Source organism: Anser anser, assembly GCF_964211835.1.
Source record: "Anser anser genome assembly, chromosome: 27".
NCBI lineage: Eukaryota > Metazoa > Chordata > Aves > Anseriformes > Anatidae > Anser > Anser anser.
The window spans coordinates 3,197,267-3,216,599 of record NC_139748.1 but is presented as its reverse complement, the minus strand read 5'-3'; the positions used below and the strand labels follow the sequence as shown (position 1 = coordinate 3,216,599).

Below are 19,333 nucleotides of genomic sequence, written 5' to 3'. Positions count from 1 at the left end.
AGCTATTTGGGCTGGGGTGAGTAATGCCCGTCGGATGTGGTTCCATGGAATCACGTCTCCTGTTCTAGTACAGCCTCGTGCCTGTCCTGGTGAATGGGGTTTAGGGCTGTGGGGTGCTACGGGGCAGCAGCAAGCCACCAGCTTTGGGGCTCGCTGGGCTCCCTCCTTGGGTAGCAGCTGGGGAATAATGCGAGCAGCCCCAGGATGTGAATCAGCTCAGCTCCGGGTGGATGGGTCTGTCCTCTGGCAGGATCCGTCTCATCTGCCTCCACCCAGAGCGCAGCGTCCCGGTGGGGACGTGCCTGTATCTCTGCAGTGGTGTCTGGAGGGCTGTGATGTTCGGTGGGGCAGGGAAGACCAGATCTCCCTTTCAGCTAAACCCCTTTTTGAGAAAACCATCAAGAAGGCACCATTTTAGTTTCCTTGCTGTACAGCTTTGGTGCCATTTGCTTTAGTTCTCATTTAAAATGCACATTGTGCTAAGCTGCCTGGAAAGCATGACTCCTAAGTGCAGCTCTCTGAGAAGCGGAGCAGAGTTATTCTGCATACCTACAGAAAGTAATTGTCTGAGCTATTTGTCTCCTCCTTTACAGCGAAACTGGTCTTACAACTATAAGCTGTGCATACTCTGCACAAACTTTTAGGGTGGCACTAAATAAATAATGTCCCGAACTGTGATTTTCCACCACATTATCCTTTTCAGTTTATTTTGCTGTGGTGATTTCATTTCTATTACACGATATGAAACATCCCAGCAGAAACGCTTTTGTGTTCAGTTTGTAGTGTTGGGAAAGGCGTATGAAGTTTCCTTCCTATTTTGAGGTTGAGACTGAATTTTTAATATGGAAGCTGTTACCATAGCGGAGCAGAATGCTACGTGGTGTCATGCTTCACATTAATTAAATATGCTGGCAGTGGTATTGCAGATTTAAAAGACATTTTTTTCTAATGCAGTTTCCTCACTGAACCCTGGCCCTGTTTTTTGATCCGTTTGTCCTCAAATATTCTAGCTATTGGGTGCAGCCTGAATTGGACAGGTGATTTTATTATCACCACGTAAAGCTTTCAACTGTTTTTCTGAATTAGATGTCTGTGCTGTCCTGGTCAAGTCCAGGGCACTGCCCAAAATGTTCTGGAACCTGTTCCTGAGCATCGTTCCGCTTTGCTTTGCATGGCACTGGCAGGGCTCGCTCTTCTGATTTTGCTTGCGTTAGCAGCAGATGGCTCCTAGCAGGAAAGCGGCTCACTTGGGGAATACGTTACCCTGCAAGGTTTGAGTCCCAGTTCTCCAATATGTTCATTTGGTTAAGAGCTGGAAGGAGGGGAAGAAAACCCAGCTTTGTACGGCCGGTGGGTCTGCGGGCAGAGTTTGTCACAGCAGTGGAGCAGTTGTAAAGCTGCCCTGGGCAGCTCCATCTACTGCTTGCTTGGGCACTTCCTTCAGAGGGCTTTAACATTCAGAAATATGTCAGAATACCACAGGGATCAGTAAGGAAGCAATTCCAATGATAGTTACCCATCCCAAACACTGCCCTGTCTCAACAGTGAGGAGTAACTTGGCCGATATCTCTTCTGTAGATGCTGAAGCTGTAATCTAATCTGGAAACCCCTAAAAGACGATCTGATCAAAGCCAGCCATCAGATCTCTCCACCTAGGGATCTGGTATTATATGACTTTGAGATGTGCACAGGCTGGTGGCCACTCTGTAATTGCATGGCTGTGACCCTATAAATACACAGTAATAGCATGTTCTTTCGGTAACGTGATAATTATGTCGGAAAGTACCATATCATTCAGGGACTGCTTACCATGTCACTTGCAGTTTTTAGATCTCATAACACGCTGTCAAGGAGGAAACTTGTCAGGCAGTAACCCTGTAATTTGCGTGTGCTTTCATACTCGATAGCTATTATGTAATTGCCGAGCTGCTCCGAATGCACTCGTTTAAGGCAGCGCTGTCAAGGGCGAGGGGCTTCAGCCCGACCCTGCAGATGGGATCGTGCTGCTTCCTGCAGCATGCATGGGTAAAAGCACACACGTAAAGGAAGGAGCAGTGTGAGGTGTGACAAATGCATGGCACGGGTTTTACTTTTCTTACACGTGGCCACATCACAGGGCAAGCTGCTCAGGGGGCTGTTTTCCACGTCAGGTTTCAAATCTGGGTGGCTGGGTCTCAGACGCAAGCTGCATGCAGCCAGCGGTGGGCTTAAAGGGTGCTCGCACGTTGCACGGTTTGAAGCTAGTCTCACTGAAGCATCTTAACGTGATTTACAGAGGTAGGTGTATGTTTTTCTCATTTTATATCCTCGAAGAGGGGGAACAGATTGGTTTAGCCAAGGTGACACACGAGTTGATGACAGTTGGATATATCCCAGGTTTGACTTGCTTTTAACTGCTCTGCCATGGCTGTTAGACCTCGCTTTGCCTATTCTTTCTTAAAAATGTTTTTTCAATTAGAACAGACTTAAAGAGAATAAAACGTTTATTTGGTAAGGCTTCTTCAGTACCCCTTGGAAAATATCCTCATGCAAGATAAAAGGGTAGAGGGGAAAAATGCATACCACAGCCCGATTCTTATAATTCCTATTGTTACAAGAGCTTGTTGGTCAAAAGTTTGGCATAGTCATCGCTCCTTAGCTATCTGATGAACTGAAGGCCTCTTCCAGAGCAGTTAGATGAGAGCATCCGTGTCGGCAGAGAGCATCTCCCTCCTGGACCTGGGGGTCCCTGCCAGCAGCGATCCCCTGCCACCTGCCCCCCCAGGCTCTTACGTCATGTCATTTTGTTCTAAAGGCGCTCATCTTCTGACGTGTCGGTTAATATAACAACCCCAGAAGATCTTCGGTGAGCCCTTCCGAGGGTGAAATGTAAAGAGGGTGGGGGAAGAAGATGCTATTTCAAGGACGTGTTTTAAATCAGAGTAGCAATTGTCAGCTGGAGAGCAGAGTGTCCAGGATATCCCAGCGTGAAACTCAGATGGCTTTCTGGCAGCCTTAGCCTTGAAGTCGAAGATGCAGAATAAGTCTGGCAACCTTCAGGCTGAGCACTTGTAAACAACAGATGTTCATAACTGGAATCTTTGGGAAGAGAAGGGCAGGGAGCAGCGTGTATGCCCATGCTTCAGATTCTCAAAATTTATGGTTAACACTGAGCAGTGTCAGGACGACTTTAAGGGGAAATCAAACATCGGTTCGCATCAGCACTTTGCAGAGAAGTTCAACTTTAGTTCTCCAAAAGTGAAATGGTTTCTTTAACGGAGAGATTATGCAGGCTGTGAGGGAGCTATCAGCAAAAGCACTTGCATCAGGCGGACTTCATTTGCAATTTTATTAGAGTTGTAATAGATAAATGTCCTCATAGGCTATTTTGGCCTGTGATTCCTTTTGATGGAATGAAGTCTGGAACGTTTATTCTGAGTCTTTCGAATAACATGGTTTGGAAGATTTTTCTGAACGTGAAGAATTATTCATTCAGTGACCTCACTGAACCGGGGAGCTCGGGATGCATCGCCAGCACAAACTGCAGCGAGCCCTGGGCAGGACCGTGGTGGTGTTTGTCACAGCAAGGGCCGGAGCAGTGGGCTGTAAAGCCCCACGGCTTCCTGAGGAGGTGACGTCTCCCTCTTTCCCTCCATTGCAGTGTTTAAAGTTTCACTCTGGGGCAGAGGTTGTTGGTGGCCCTGGGTTACAAGCGGCTTTTTTGGAGTCGTGCTGCTGCTGAGAGGCACTTGTCAGTAGTGCTACGATGGAAATGTCAGGAGAAGGACAGCTTATCGATGTCTTCGCCCTGCTTGGGGACTTCTGGTGCCTCGTCTGACTGCAAAACCCTGCACGCTGCTGTTTGTCCACTGCTGGAGCGTGCTAACACCCGGCGACCCCATGAAACTTGCCGAAAAAACCTCCGTTGGAAGGAAGAACAGCTGGAGAAGTTTGCTTTTCACACAGATGATGTGACGGGGCGATGTTAATTTCGGCATTTCTCTCTATTCGTAATTCCTTCATTTGCCTGTGACTCATCCCTTCATCCTGCGCTCCTCGTGGAAACGCAGCATTCCCATTCCCGGTCTGTGGGCGTGGGTTTTTTCTTCTCTATCTCGTATGGGAAGAGGAGGAGGCTGTTTCTTAAGACAGATTTTGTGCTGTAGCCCTGAATGGGGTTTACCTTGCAATACGCAATTACACGTCCCTGGCTTTTGTCACTCTGTCCTGCCTGCCTTAGAGCAGATAAATCTCTGCTGGTCTCCGAGTTCCTTGTATGAATGAGTAATTTAATTAAGAAGTTTCAGATACTTGGACTCAATCTCCCCTTCTGATCTTTTGAGATCAACTGAAACCTTTGAAGTGGAAGCTGCACAGGACTCGATCAAGATAACACTCGAAAAACCACAGTGCTTCATACTTTGTGGTTCCTTAAAAATCTGCGCACAACTTCCTCTTCCTGTTCCCAAACACCCCCAATTGCTGTGATCTGGTGTAATTTAGGCTAACCTAAATAAACTCTCGACATTCGCTATCATCGCACGATCTTTAAACTAGTATAAATAGTGCTTGAAATAAACCTGGAGCTTGGCATCTTCCTTCTCCTCTTCTTGGAGGGGAACATGGAGTCGAACAGTTGCTCTGCATGTGAAATCCCCAGTTTTGGGAAAGTTCAGAGCCAGCCCCTAAAGTCTCGGGGTATCTCCCTGAATTCACTAAGTCAGCGAGAACACCGACTCCAGACATTCTGCAGAAGCTGTGGAAATCGAGCTTGCTCTCAATTACGCCCAGCCTTCACTGCTGCAATTTTTTTTCCCCTTTTTCATTCCTTCTCTGTGGCGATGTGAAACTGGAACAGAATATATTTTGCCAGCTCCTCCGAGAATTGAAATGGTTAATGAAAATCACAATTTGCTTCTCTGCCATCTGCTTGTGGTTATGATAGAAAATGGTCTGTTGTAAACAGTTGTATAACTTCTGCTCTGTGTTGTGAAAACTGTTGCCATGTTCCACCCCAGAAAATGCTGCGTTTCGGAGGTGGTTTAACAGTTAATGTATGTGCAGTCTTTAAGGCTATTTGGAAGCTCGGAAGTAAGTAACTGCCTCTTTCCTTTTCTGTTTTGTTTCTGTGCAGCTTGTCTTAAGGCCTTCCTTTGTCTTTTTTTTCACCAGGGCTAAGAAAATTGTCACTGGCCATTAAAGGAGGGGAGTTTTTTCTCGCTTTCCGTAAAAACCGAGCAATAACAATAGAAAACCCGTACAAAAGCGAGGCAGACTGTTCTAACAAAGTATTGAAGGGGTTAGTGAAACCGAGAGACACTAAGAAATTAAAGGAATTTAAAAGAAAAAACTTGAGAGAGCACAGAGCTGTGGTTGCATGAGGTTGAGATTAGGGTGCGGCACTGACTGCGCAGACCTTAAGGTGACAATCCCAGTCGCAAATTAGAATCATGTGGGCTTTGGGATCGGTCTTTCCTGCAAGATGGCCTTTCATGTCTAACCACATGGAGTGTGTCAACAACCTATCTGGCGCCATTAGACACCAGCAATTTTACTCACCATACTTTTTCATGGGCTCTTGGTATTCGTGCTATGCGCTGCCCTAGAATAGCTTCGGGTGTTGTGGTGCGGCAGCTTGGACAGCTGGGAATTGTCCGGTTAACTATTGCATCTCTTCTGTTTCCCATTTTATGCCTTGCTTTTCTTTGAAAAGCAGGGCACTCTCACCAGGCTGCTCACGTGCAAACCTTGCGTGCTCTTATTGCGCTCATAGCCCTTGCTCCGTGTGCTCAGGGCCCCAAACTGCTCAAGGCAAGGCTCTGTGAGTGGAGGCATCCAGGGTCTTTCAGGTGCTTTTGGTGGTATGGGCAGCAAAAATGCATAATGAGACAGAAAACATCACGGGGGATATCTGGGATCAAAGCAGCTGGGTGCTTCTGGGCTGGCATTTTGCAAGGAGGAGTGCAAAGAGGCGAGCTGGGGGGCTGCACTGCTCTTAGGAAGTGGTGGGGCAGCAACAGGCTGCTCGGGGATTGCAATAGGATTTCGAACATCTACAGCAAGACCAGCTAGCCAGGAGTCATAGCTCTGTGTGCCGAAGGTCCGTTCCCAACCTTTCTTACGGTAAGTGCGTCACTGACATTGGTTATGACCCTTCCAGCTTCGAGGGTAAAAAGTCAGTGTGCAAGGTACTTGTAGAGCATTGGTGCAAAGGAGCAAACCAAGCAGCTTTTAACATCTCTTCATGCTGCCCTTTATACACTTCTCTTCACATGCTATCTTAGCTCGCTTCCCGTCTCCTGCCGGAATCGGTTCCTCCGCTGGCGGAGGTGGTGGCTCTGCGGATGGCACACGCACCTCCTGCCAGTGCTGCTCCTCGGAGGAGCTCCTCCCAGGGATGCCTTTCCTCCTTCAGCCCCCTTTTTGTTGGAGGAAAGTCAGATGTTGCTTCTGGTCTCGCCTAAATTGAAAAAATAGATTATAATAAAAAAACAACACAACTTAAGTGCACGTTACCGTCTGTTGTGGCAGCTTTTGCCCCGGGTGCCAGCAGGAGTCGGACCCCTCCCGCTCCGTGCGTGCGCCCTTGGGGGTTCTGGCTGCAGCGTGGTGGGTGCTGGAAGATTCACAGCTCTCTTAGCCTGGTCTTCAATTACTAATTAGTTATCTGGCATATTAACAAAACAAACAGTATGCTGCAAACACTGATTGCAGGAGATCTGTGGGCAAGTGCTTGATTTATATAGCTTAACATCTGGCAGTTTCAGCCTTGTGCAGTTCTGCATTTTGATCGTTCCATCTGGTTTTGCCTGTGTCAGCAGTATCCACAATACGGGACATTGGAGTACAAAGGCAAATATTGTCTAAATAAAATCTATGCCTTCTCACATTTTATTTTTTATGTTTTTATTCAAAACACCAGAACCCAATGCCCAGAATCCTTCCTGTACCCTCTACCACTACCCATATATACACACACATACACGTGCTCACTCCAAACCTTGAAAACGTCCAGATGACAAGCTGCAGTTGTTTCCTGAGCTTTTCATTGATTTATGAATTTATTTTCAAGGAAAAGAAATAAAGCATCAGGATCGGCTGTTTTGAAACTGTTCTTCTTTCTCTAAAATTACCCATATTACACTACATCTGCAAACACTGACGTCACGAGAAAAGCCATGGCAAACGTTCATTGCCAGATTTTTCACGTTTTTGCCATGTCAGACATTTCTTACAGAGAGGTTGCTGTCCTTTCAAGCGCAGAATATGCCGTTTTTTGAGTGGAAATTGAACCTCCTTTCTTTGAAGGGGAGAGAAATCTGGTAGAATGTCATCCAGTAATCAAGATGAGCCTTGGCTTCCCACCAGAGATTTGACTTACTCTTTTAGAAATCCGTATTGCTGTACTGTAACCTAATGATAGGCAGATCTGGAGAGGATTGCACGTTACAGTCAGCGCTCCCAGATCCGCCAGCCCCAAGCTGCTGCGGGAGGACCAGCAACGCTCACTGCCAACGTCCTTGCTTTTATCTAGTATGAAATGGTGGCTAAAGAAACAGCTCGCTCCTTTCAGGAGATAAAATGATTTACCGTGTTTGTTTGGCTGATCCAAATAAGCCGAGGTTCCTCTCGTCTCCCCTTTTGCCCTTTGTGGTGCCTGTTTGCAGGGTGCAGAGGGGAATCGGCCATAATAAGGTTGGGAAAGTTCAAAGGTGAGAGCATAAAGCTTGCCGTACCAATAGTGCTTTCTCTTTTGCTCAGGACAGATACAGCTGCTTGTGCAGAATTGGTTTTACACGAGACATAACATTTTGTTTCCTGTGCAGATGCTATTTAGCTAACTGCATGCTTGAAATCTTTTGCTTGTGGTTAAGGCACAAACGCTTGAGACAGCACTGCACAACCTATCGTCAGGCCCTGCAATTTGTGCTCAAAGTCGTGGAATCAAAAGAAAAAATTAGAGTCTACATTTGGCATCCTTGCAGCTTGCACTTGCCCGATCTGTTTGTTGGGGGCTAAAAGCCTGTGGCCGTGTGTAATTGAGGGCGTATTTTGGGTACGTGCAATGCCATTTTAGAGCCTTTCTCTGCTCCCATCTCCCTCATGCAATCCGTGTGCACTGCAGCTCTGTTCCTGGTGTGTGTAGATACAGAACATCATTAACAGAATCATTTTGTCTGCCTGAGGTGAAGTGCCATCCAATTCTTGTTTCTATTTTACGTCCTCTGTAGGAAGGACCAGAACGTGCTATCACCAGTGAACTGCTGGAACCTCCTGTTAAATCAAGTGAAGCGGGAGAGCAGGGACCACACGACCCTGAGCGATATCTATCTCAACAACATCATCCCGCGCTTTGTCCAGGTCAGCGAGGATTCTGGGCGCCTCTTCAAGAAGGTAACTGATGGATTCTTTGTTTGGCCCTTCCAAAATGCAAAGTGTTAGATATTACGTCTGGCAGATGGCTTTATTGTTATCTGTACCTAACGTGTTTTTTTCCTCTTTGTGGATAACTGTGCTCGACTTACCTTTGATTAATTGTTTTCTTGTCCTAGTATTTTAGGATTTTCCTGAAGGTGATCAATTGAGATTAGTCTAAATTCAGGCAATGTTTTTTCTCTTAGCCTGCTCACAGATTTGTGTGCACTTTGAGACTTTCTTTAAACAGAAATCTTCCAGGTTTTCAACTCTATGATCCATAACAACCTTCCAAAGACAAATTTGTATCCAAAGTGGAGGAGAAACTACTGTTAAAAGAAAAATTAGGGAGAATTTCTACTATGCCAGACAATAAAAGGATGTATTGTCCTTCTCTGGAAAAAGGTGAAAATGCAGCTGAGGTGTCTTTTGTTAGCATTTTCCCTTTTCTCTCCCCTTGATTTCCACCTGGAAAAAAAAAAAAAAAAGAAAGGTGGGACAGTGTGGGCGGGTATTTTTCTATTAAGAGTCTGTTCTTCCAGTTGAGGAAACCTGATATGGAAGCTTTGAAACTCCTATTAAACAGTAATGCCTGGTCTCTGTAGAGATTTGTCAATGGCTGTAACATCTGCTGGTTAACATGTTAAAAACATTGCGATTCAAACTTGGAAAGCCGTTTCTCTTCCCCCACTGCCCACCCCCTTGCAATGTGTCATGATCTCGGAGAGTTATTTCTGCAGTAGTGCTGCTTAAGGAAAGGGCTTGCAAAATGACTCCAGCTTCCTAAAGAGCGCCGGGGTGGGACTCATCCTAAATCACACGGCCTCTGAGAGACGTGGGTGAGGAACAGTCCTGATTAAAATTTCCTAGGCTGCTTTCATGTGTGTCTGTCTGCCTTTGGTGGTTGGTCTCTGTTGCTGTTGCATTAAGAACTGGTCACACGAGTAGCGTGTGTGACTTCAAAACTAAAATCCTTTTAGGTGCAGCCTTGACAGTAATTGGAGGCCTCGTTGGCTTTTTTCTCCGGGCTTTGACAGTCTTTTGAAATGTGTTGAGGAAAAAGCGTTCAGGTATTTTTAACATCCCTGTGTTGCTTTGGCTGATAAAGAGATTCTGTGTGTTGCAGTCGGTTCAGACTGCTGGTAAAGGAACGCTGCTCGGGACTGCACAGGGAATTTCATGTCAAGATGCACTTGAAGGAGCAGCATTGCGTTGTGTGGTACCTGGAGGACAGCGTGTGTTTGCTCTTTTACAGCAGGTGTTTGTGCGTGTCGGCAAATGATTTATAACAGGAGAATGAAAATAAGTGCAGTGCTGCGTTCCTTGTCATTGCTGTGCCTGCTTCTTGAGTTTTTAATGGATAGCAACAGAGTTTTTAGAGTATACTGAAATGCTGCTGCATTCTATTTTTTTTTTTCCTCCATTGTCCAAGTAGAGGAGGAACCTTCTCTTTTTCAAGTAACATCATACTAAGGCCTTTTCGACCTTTTAAAACTTTCTGGTAATTACATTACGGTTGATTAGATACTTACATGGGATTAATGAATGGCAGCTACTCTTCAATTCCACTAATCCTTCCAAAGGAGAAGTAATCTCTCCTCTGAATTTCAACAAGGGCTGTGTCTGAGCAAGGTGGCTCAGAAAATGCCTCAGCAAAGGATGCAGATGCAAATGGAAATGGATACCGTTCCTGTTGGGCTGGAAACTCGCATCTTAATTTTCAGCCCATTGTATAAGCACAGTCTTACCTTGGTTTGTTTTATTTTGTGTTGGGCACTAGGACTCTTAACAGGAGGGGGGGAAAAAAAAAAAAAGGGAAAACCAAGAAATAACCAGCTACTACCACCAGCCCTTTGGTTTCTTTTCTCGCAGACCAAATGGGAACTCCGTATGAATTTGTGCAGGAGGCACTGGTTACTAAATCCCAGCTGCTTGTCTGACGCTCTGCCAGGCACACCAAACTGGCTGAAGGCCAGGACAGGTATTAGGTTACTCTTCCACTTGTGCTGGTGGTTAAAAACCAAAACTGCATCCTGTCTTATCTAGAGCTGTGTAGTTGAGTGAGATAACAGCTGATAAACAGAGAAAGCTGGCACACGTTTTGGGCCTTGAACCATAGGCTAGAAACCAAGCTAGCCTGGATGAAAGGCATAATCATAATCTATTGATGAGAAACTCTAGAAGAACATTTTCCTCCCGCTCCCCTTAGCATCTCCCATCCTGTCTCAAGCGAACGAGCTCTGAATAGCGCGGCTGAGTCAGAGCGATGCTGCGTGTCGGCAAATTCAGGCAGCTTCTCAACAGACCTAGCGAGCCAGGCTGCATCAGTGAGAAATAAATAGCTGGCTTTATTACTTCGAAGGCCTGAGTTTCCTGCCTCTGATGTGCCATGCCGTCGTTCCAGCATTTCTCTGCGCTGCCTTCTGTCTGGTCCAGCGCACGTGGTAGGTACCGGCGGCTTGCATGAGCAGGAGCCGTCCCTGCAGTGCTTTTAGGGCATCCAGGTCTGGCTCAACACAAGAGCTCTGGTTTTTTTGCTGTTGACCGATGGAAATTGTAGCTGGTGGGACAGCACTGCCAGCCTTGCTGCTTAGCTGGGAGCTCTCTGTCCTTGTCTCAGGTAACAGTGAATCTGTGTTAAAAACAAGGGCAGTTTATTGTTAAAGGGTAATAGGAAATTTTGGCACCACTTCTTTTCTAAATGCCGTTTGCTCCTGTAAGAGTAATTAAAGCCCTCCCTGTTTTCATTAAAGGACTCATTTCTGCCCCATTCTTGTGTCGAGAAAGACTTTCAGAGCTAGGAGCAGGTTACGACTGCCCGTGCTTGCAGCCAGCCCTGTGTCCTGAACCCTCTCCAGCTGGACCAAAGGGTTTTCCTGCTGGCAAAGCTGGTTGTGAAGTACAGCCTGATTTCCTAGTGTTGCTGCTGAAAGATCTTTGTTGTTATTAATTCTGCTGCGTATGTCATACTGATAGTAAACCTGCAGATTTTATTTTATGTAAGAAACTTAACGCAAACCTTATTTTTATAACCTTGCGTGAAAAATTGCCCAGCTAGGTCTGGAAATGTTCTGATTTAATGCCTGTCATTTGAAAGTCTGGGAAAAATGACTTTTTTACATTTATTTGGAAAATACTTTTTTTAAGTTATTCAGGTATCAGGCTGCCTGCAGGTGGGTACAGTAACTTATATTGAGGAACCACGCACCAGCTGGGTTGTAAATAACCCTATGAAATACAGAAAATGTAGTGATATAGAGATCCTCCTTTGCTGAGGGTGCTGGAAATAAAGTCGTGAAGCATGAGATCTTTTTCTTGAGCCGTTTGTGATCTAAGGCTTTCCAGAGTCAGTGCTTTGTATCCTGCTGGGATTAAACAGGTGAGCGAGGAGGGACAGGCAGGGTAAATGGATGTGCTCGAGATCCCTTTGGTTGCCAGACTCGAGCTGCTGTGTTTTGCACTGCTGGAAGTGGTGAGCTTTTTCAAGAGGGAGATCTAAGTACAGCGTGCAGCCCTAATCCAGCCTTGAAGGCTACGGAGGGCCTGGATGGCCGTGATAAGGACCACACTGGAGGGAAGAGCGTCCTCGCGGAGGATGCAGGGTGGGAGCTGTCTGTGTCACCGCTGGAGCAGCGCCGAGCCCCCGGTGGGAAATCTGGGGCTGTCTTTGGGAGTCGTGTATGAGAGAGCATCTGTAGTGTTAGAGCTGTGGGATTTTGTCCCTTCCAGCAGCTGTGGTGATGTTCAGGCTGGGACAGATTCCCGTGTGCTGCACTGCTGGACGCCTCTGAGAAGTGAAGGTGCTGCACGAGGACACAGCGGTGCCAGGACATCTTCCTGGAACCGGGCGACCTGCCGCAGCCCCGGGGCCGAGCCTGCATCGCGGACGGGTTTTGGGGCTGCTCCTGTCTGTGGCGGTTGGGCTCGCAGCGCCGCAGGAGAGCCGCGTGGTCTGACGCTGTCAGTTCTTCTGTCCGTGCCTTGTGATGAAGAGATCCCTCTGCAGGGCTGTGTCACGACGTGAAGGGGCTTATTTGTTCTGAGTGTTGGCTGGAGGCTTGCCAGCCACTTCAAAGCTATCTTTGCTGATAAGAGAAGCTGTGCGTGCTGCCAAAGGCAGCTCTGAAGTGGCGGTGGATGTACCGTGCGTGTCGGTCGCCGTTCTTCCAACCTGCTGCCGCAGCCGTAGGTCTCCTTCCAGCGCTGTTCTCCTTCCATGAACTTTGTGCTTCCTTTTTTTTATTCTTTTATTGAGGAAACACTTTCGGGTTGCACTGCAAGATGTTGTTGCTAAAGGGCTCGCTGGCTGTAGCAGCCTTGCAGATGAGCCCCGTTGGCACCAGTGGGAACCTGACGCTTGGCTTCAGCAGCGCTGCTGGCAGAACAGCGAGGTCGGAGCAGGCTGCGCTGGGACAAAGGGAAGGGAAGATAAATGGAGAAATAAACAACCACTCTCCTGTGCAAATAGAACCAGGGGGAACTGGTGGAAATGCCTTAGTAACAAACTGTTACTTGCTTTGGGAAGGGGGCGATGATGTTTTATTTGTCCAGCAGTTAACGATTTGGCCCTGGGTTTCGTCCAAGGCTGGAGTTAAGCCGGTGGGTGCGCAGCCCAGCTTCGCAGTCCCGGTCACCTCTCCTCTTGGCAGCCTGCAGCGCTTTGATGTCAGCTCCTCTTCTTGCGCACGCTGCTTTTGGTTCCTCGATCTGCTTTTGTAGGGAGCGCTCCTTTGATTTCTTTCTGCTTATCTGTCTTAAGCATGGCCCTTTTACTTATATATTTATATAAATCTGTTCAAAATTTTCTTCCGTTTGAGCTGATTCCCCTTTTGATTTCCCCTTTTCTCCCTTTTCACTCTACGCTTCCTGTCACCCTGTTTTTTTTGTTCAACGTGACCCTTGACTTCTGTGCATGGTGCAGCCTTTCTAGAACCTCCTCAGCGTCCGTGTTCCTGGCTGTGACACGAACCTTCCACGCCGTGTTGGTGCTCCTGCATTTAAAGCATTTATCCTCCGCTCTATATTTAACTTTGGGCTGCCTCCAGCAGTGCTAACTGGGAGGCTCGCTGGGGATGCTCGGAGCGGTGATGCATCCTCCGTGCACCTTGGTGCAGCAAGAAGGGCTGCGCGCCCTGCAGACAGGTCTTGCTTTGGCAGCAGAGCATTGGTGTACGCTGGTTCGAGATCCTTAATGACGTTTAAGGGGAGAAAGCCCTGTAAGAAGGAATGGAGAAAGCAAAATGACTATTTGAAATTTGCTTCCTCATTAATACCTTCCATTGTGGAAAAAAATCAGTTTATCTGTAGTGCACTGCGCAGTGTTTGATGTGAAATGAGAAATCTACAATGAGTTCGTTAAAAGCCTGGCAGTAATCAAGGAAAAAGAATTATTAATTCTCTTAAGGGGTCCTTGCTTAAGATGACCTACTTTACCGCTGCAGTATGTCTCGTTTGCCACATTTGTAGTGGAATGAAAAATTTAAAAATATACCACACATGGAAAAACTAAGCTTAAAAAAATGCACTGGTCGTAATGCTGGGCATCTGTAAAAATATTTTTCTAGACCAGTGTAAACAGGTAAATAAACAAATGCCATGAATAAAATGTCACTGAGGAGCAGAATTGTTATTTGCTTTGAGGGAAAGCAAGTGCAATTTCCTGCATCTATTAGTAGCAAGGATAATCTAGTCCTGTGCCTCCCCCCCAAAAAGAGGGCAGTGTTATCGTGCAAATCCTCACCGGTATCAGGTATAGCGGTGAATGTTTTCTGATAAGGAAATAGTGACGTTGGGTTCTTACCTTTTTTTCCAAAAGCTAAAGGACACAAAAGCCTGTTGTGAGACGACGCTCTCTGATTTCTCGTTGGTGAAATAAAATCTCCACTTCCCTACCTGCGTATTTTTAGAGCAAACGGCGCGGGGGAAGGGAGCTGGAGCGAGACGGTGTGGTGCTGGGTACCTGAGCAGCCTGCGCTGTGCCTGTGGGGCCGCGGCTCCCCGTGCCCCTGACAGCCCCGATGGCCGCGGGCAGGCTGCTGGCACCTGGTGCCGGGGCGATGTAAGGTGGCATCAGAGCCCCAGCAAGGCAGACCGAATACAGGAGGTGCAGCCGGAGCAATTTCCTTACCTGGGTTTCAGGCTGAAAATATCACTTCCGCATGTAGGTCGGGCAAGGAATATGTTGCATTCGGCCCTCTGTAATAGCGTGAAAGCTGTTTGTTGCTGCTGCATTTTGTTTACAATTTACTCCACGCTTACGCCGTGTTCTGTTACAACAGCATGCCTGTCCGTGTGTCGCCCCAGTCTGAATTCAGGTCGGCCAGGAGCAAGGGACCAGCACCTGTTAAACTCTGGGCCATCCCTCCCGCTGATCCCTCCGGTCGGTCTGTCCTGGAGATGCGCCACGGCGCTTTGCGAGAGCCTGCTGAGGGAAACAGGCAGCAGAGAGCTGCCGGTGGAGCCCTGACGCCATGAGCAGAATTGCAGGACATTGCGTCTGGCGTTTGACAGGGCTTCGCTGCTCGCTGGTAGGTCTGGCCACCTTCAGGTAGGTCTTGCCACCTTGGAAGGCCATTTCGCGTACGGCCCCGTTCAATGAGTGAGAATATGGCTGGCTTCGCAGCAAAAATGAATGCTCCCAGCCATAAAATCGTGCGGTTTGCTGGAAGTGAGTGCCTGAAGCCCAAAATTCAATGACATTGGCTCAGAGTACTGAAAAAAAAAGGGAGAAGAAAGGGCTGGGGGCTGTTTGGAAGCAAGCGTTTAAACCCAGAGTACGGGAGGCAGCAGTGCGACGGGGTTTGATGTAGGAATGGCTTTTTCCCAGTACAATATTCTGCTGTGTGGAGAAAATTCCTTATTACTGACATAGTGGTGAAACAAATCACTAGTGAAATGGTGGAGAAAACTAGATAATGCAACTGTAATTTAAATGCGACTGACCAGTGCATAATGGATCATTAAGCTAGAAACTGATGATCTGTTGCCCAAAATATGCATGTATACTGAATCACATAGATCTCATTTTCCAAGCTTTTCTTTAAATCCCAGAGTGTTTGCAGCTTTAGAAGTCTTTACAGAACTCCTGTTCGGTAGGGCCATGTGAGTCATGGCTGAGCGCTTTCTCCATAAAAGTTGTGGGAGAAACTTGGATAAAACTCACGTTGGCTTCGCATAGGTTATGAGCTTCACCGAGAGGATGCCCTTGTAAAAGAAGTGTGACGTTCGTAACAAATGGACTGGGCCGGTGGTGATGGAGTGCTTCTCTACAGGGCAACTGCTTGATCGTTTAGATGAGAACATGGAGATGATAAATCATATTTGTTACTGCATGCGAATGAATTCAAGGCAGGCCTGTATAAAAAGGGAAAAAAAAAAGTACATTATTGAGAATCTACCTGTGAAGAGTTGTAAGCTTTTATTAGCAAATTTTATTTAAGTGCTACATGTATGATCTTGGAAAATTGTACCTGGCAAGCCTTCTCTTTCACAAACTTTGTAAGGAGATGTTAACTAATGCATAATAAATGTGCTGTGCTGTAATGGCAATCTAGACAGGAACAAAAAGGATCCTATGTTTCTGCAAATTTCATCACTGGTCTCAGCAAGAACTCAATCCGCTTGCCTCCCTACTCCCACTGTTAATTTAAAAAACATTAGAGCATTTAATGCTAGTTTTCTACCAATGTAAATTTAATTAATCCTTTTTAAGAGATGTAGAGAAATGGCCTTGTTAGAGAACGGCTCTGAGACTCGGCAAGCTTGGGTTAGCTTCAGCCCCGTCAGACTGACGTAGTTTCGGGCAGTTGTAGATAAAATCTCACCGCCGTGTTTTGTGTGTTCGCCCCCACCAGCTGTGGAGCCCTTCCTTGCTGCTGTTGGGACTCTGTGGAAAGCTCCCTGTGAGCTTTGGGGTTTGTTTTGAGGCCGTCCCATCCTTCTGTCCGACTTGGAGCTCTGTTGGCGAGGCCTGCGGCCCGGGGCATAAAATATTGACGGCGTTCCTGTGCTCCCTTATTTATTATCCCCCCCGAATATTTTGAAGCTGAAGTCGCTAATGTTGGGTGGAATGCGGAACAGCCAGGCGAGTGCTGCAGTAGATCCCAAAAACATCTTGATTAAATTAGAGGGGAGGTGGAGGGGAGGAGGGATGGACAAAGAGGCCGTTGAGAGGCTGGCACGGCGGTGGGGAGCTGTGTTCAGCTCGGGGTGGCAGCAGCCCACGGCTCGGCACATGGGGCGCACGCAGCCCTAGCAAAAGAGCGCGTGTGCACGCGTGCAGGCACATTTAGGGCAGCTTCTGCTTTTTGGGGGGCTGAGGGAAAGGCTTGAGAAAAGGCAGCTTGCAAGAAAAATCCCGGTGTCGGAAGGTAATGCTGCTGGGCAGTGGTTGCTGCTGTCACCTTGCTGAAATAACTCTGATTCTCTTGGGTGCTGCTGGTAATTTTGCTGATTTGGGCACAAAAGGAGGCCTGTGCATCGCCTTCCTCGTTGCATGCCCCTGCAGTTTTGTGGGGACGCCCCCTCCCCACACATTTTATTATTGGAGCCAACTAGATGAGCCTTGGGTTGCTCAAGCCCTTCCACGGGGTTTTTAAGGGGGTACAGATACGCTCTTGTTGCAGGTACAGCCAGGCATAGATAATAACAGAATTCATCAGATTTTCTTTTGCTCTCGTTTATTGCTTTTTCCTAGCAGACTGGTTACAAAATTAATCATTCTAATCTCTCTGCCTTTGAGAAACGTGATATAGGAATTGATGCACGGAGGGAGATGTTTGCAACTGCACAGGCTGCGGTGTTGGTTTCCCTCGGTGCACATTTTGTTCTCGATGCACACCACTTCTAGCACGGTCTTAAAATCTCTTGCCCTTGTATGGCTGGGGTTAAGATCAGGCGCCTTTAATTGGGGTGCAATTCTGTGATTCTAAGAGTTCTTGGTGCATCAAGTCTACCGTCCTAAAAAGCTCTCAAGCTATATATTTATTTTTTTTCTAATGTCTAAGGCATTTATTTTGGCTTTCCCAAGCTTACAGTGCTGCTTCCTCCAATAAGTTCGTATTTACCAGCCTCTGCTAGCTCGACTTTTCTTCTAAACCTTTTTTGGTGAAACCTGTACTGGGGAACAACATTAAATTAACAGTGTTGATTGCTTAGCTCTTGTTTTCGTGACACCTGTGATTTGTCTTAGGTTCATCTTAATGTAAGTTTTTTCCAGTCCAGGAATCTGGCAGTTGCCTTCTTGAGAGCTCATTTGGAAACACAAAGAATTTTCATGTTTTGACAATTTGGCACTTACACGTCTTCCTTTCTTCCTCAACCTGAATATGCATTAAAATATTCATTTTAATCTATCTCACATAATTGATGCTTCAGCAGTTCGTACAATGAATGAGCAATTTTATGTAAGAAATGAGCAAATGGGCTGAAAAGAGCTGGGTGAAAGGAAGATGATTGGTCCAGTCCAGGCAGCTCGAGCAGCACCGTGAAGCAGATTGCTGAAAAGCTCCTTCTGTGTGAAAAGCTCAGTGCTCGGGGCATTTCAAGCAGACCTCGCCAGTCACTTCCATTAATCATCCAGTGTTGAGAAAAAGGCAGTCACAGAATCTTTGGGACTCAGATCGCCGTAATGATGAGCAGCAACTTCAGCTGTTTTCTGCTGTCGGTGGTGGAAGCAATGTAGGAGTGGTTACTGTGGTGCCTCTTGGAATTGGGAAGATTGGGAGCGATCCACTTCCCTTTTTTCTTTTTTTTTTCCCTCTTTTGTATATTAGAGACTCAGAAGAAGGAGGATGCTCCCCTTTGCCAGAGCTTGTATCAGACTCCTGCTTTTCCAGTAGGCCATCTGGCCGCCTGGGGAGCAGGTTTAATGTATGAGGCTGGAGCACAGGAACATGCAAAGCACGCGAGCTCCTGGCCGGGATGCTCCTGCTTGTGCATCTCGGCTGCGCTGCCGGAGCCCCGTGGGGGCTGGAGCAAAGTGCCTCCAATCTCAGAAACCTCCCTGCAGTGCTGAGCTGGGAGGCATTCAAACAAGGATCGTTTAACTTTTTAATTATATAATCTTTCTCTTTTTGCTTTTTAATTTATCATCGAGGCATGTGGAAAAAAAATACTGATACCTTGACATCTTAGCCAGAAACACTGGTTAAGCGTGGGTTTGTCTGTTTGCGTTGCCTTTTTTATCTTTTTCTTTTCCTGTATTTGTAGGCATAAATAATCTGGAACCTATCAAATTTGCTTAACTCAGTAGCTGTTATGTACGCCTAACCTGCAGAGCATGAGGGTTCAATCAGGCGGGTATTGCGTTAGGAGGCAGCGATAACTGGGGGAAGTTATTCTTGTTGCACGTAGCAGTAGGTGCATTTGGGCTTTTCTAATCAGTGGGAAGACAGGGATGAAATACTAGATCCAGTGTTTGAGCCTACCTGTTGGTTTGGGTTTTTGTGAATAGAAACATTGGTATAAAAAGACAGCCATCTGTTCTCTTCCCTGCTTTCTCCAATTACTGATCTGGATGTCTTTCGTTAATAAAACCTCGGAAAAGGGGGAATTCAGTGTGCTGTATCTCCTTCCTGCACCTCAGAATCATTAGAAATATTAAATTACAGGGGGTTTAAAATGTTAAAGATCACACTGCCAGGGCTAAGACTGCGTTTCTGAGCTGTCTATCATGAAACGCTAGCAACTGCTGCAGTTTTTGCTGGTTCAGCGTTTTGTAGGAGCAAAGCTGTCGAAGTGGGCTGGCTCCTGCAGCCTGAGCAGGGCCATGGTACGTGGATGTCACTTGCAGGTGGGCCTGTCCTTGTCCTTCTCCTCCTTTCCCTCGGGGTATTGCGTGCCGTTGGATTTCTCTTTGGTTTTGACAAGGTAACGCGTACAGATGTGTCGGGATGCTCTGAATTTTTCCTTGTGGTGGACATCACAAAGCCTTAGGGAC

The 19,333-nt window shown here is 46.8% G+C and overlaps 1 protein-coding gene across 5 annotated transcripts in view; it reads left to right on the top strand.

The window, feature by feature from the left end:
• SRGAP2 (SLIT-ROBO Rho GTPase activating protein 2) overlaps positions 1-19,333 on the top strand; it is a 106,322-nt gene that overhangs the window by 36,012 nt on the left and 50,977 nt on the right. For all 5 annotated transcript variants that reach the window (XR_014575677.1, XM_083812758.1, XM_083812757.1 and 2 more), the window contains exon 4: positions 8,211-8,373. Coding sequence is in view for 4 of the 5 variants with exons in the window: in XM_083812758.1 (XP_083668884.1) it covers positions 8,211-8,373 (163 nt within the window). In the remaining variant the exon portion in view is untranslated. The remainder of the gene's footprint in view (positions 1-8,210; positions 8,374-19,333) is intronic.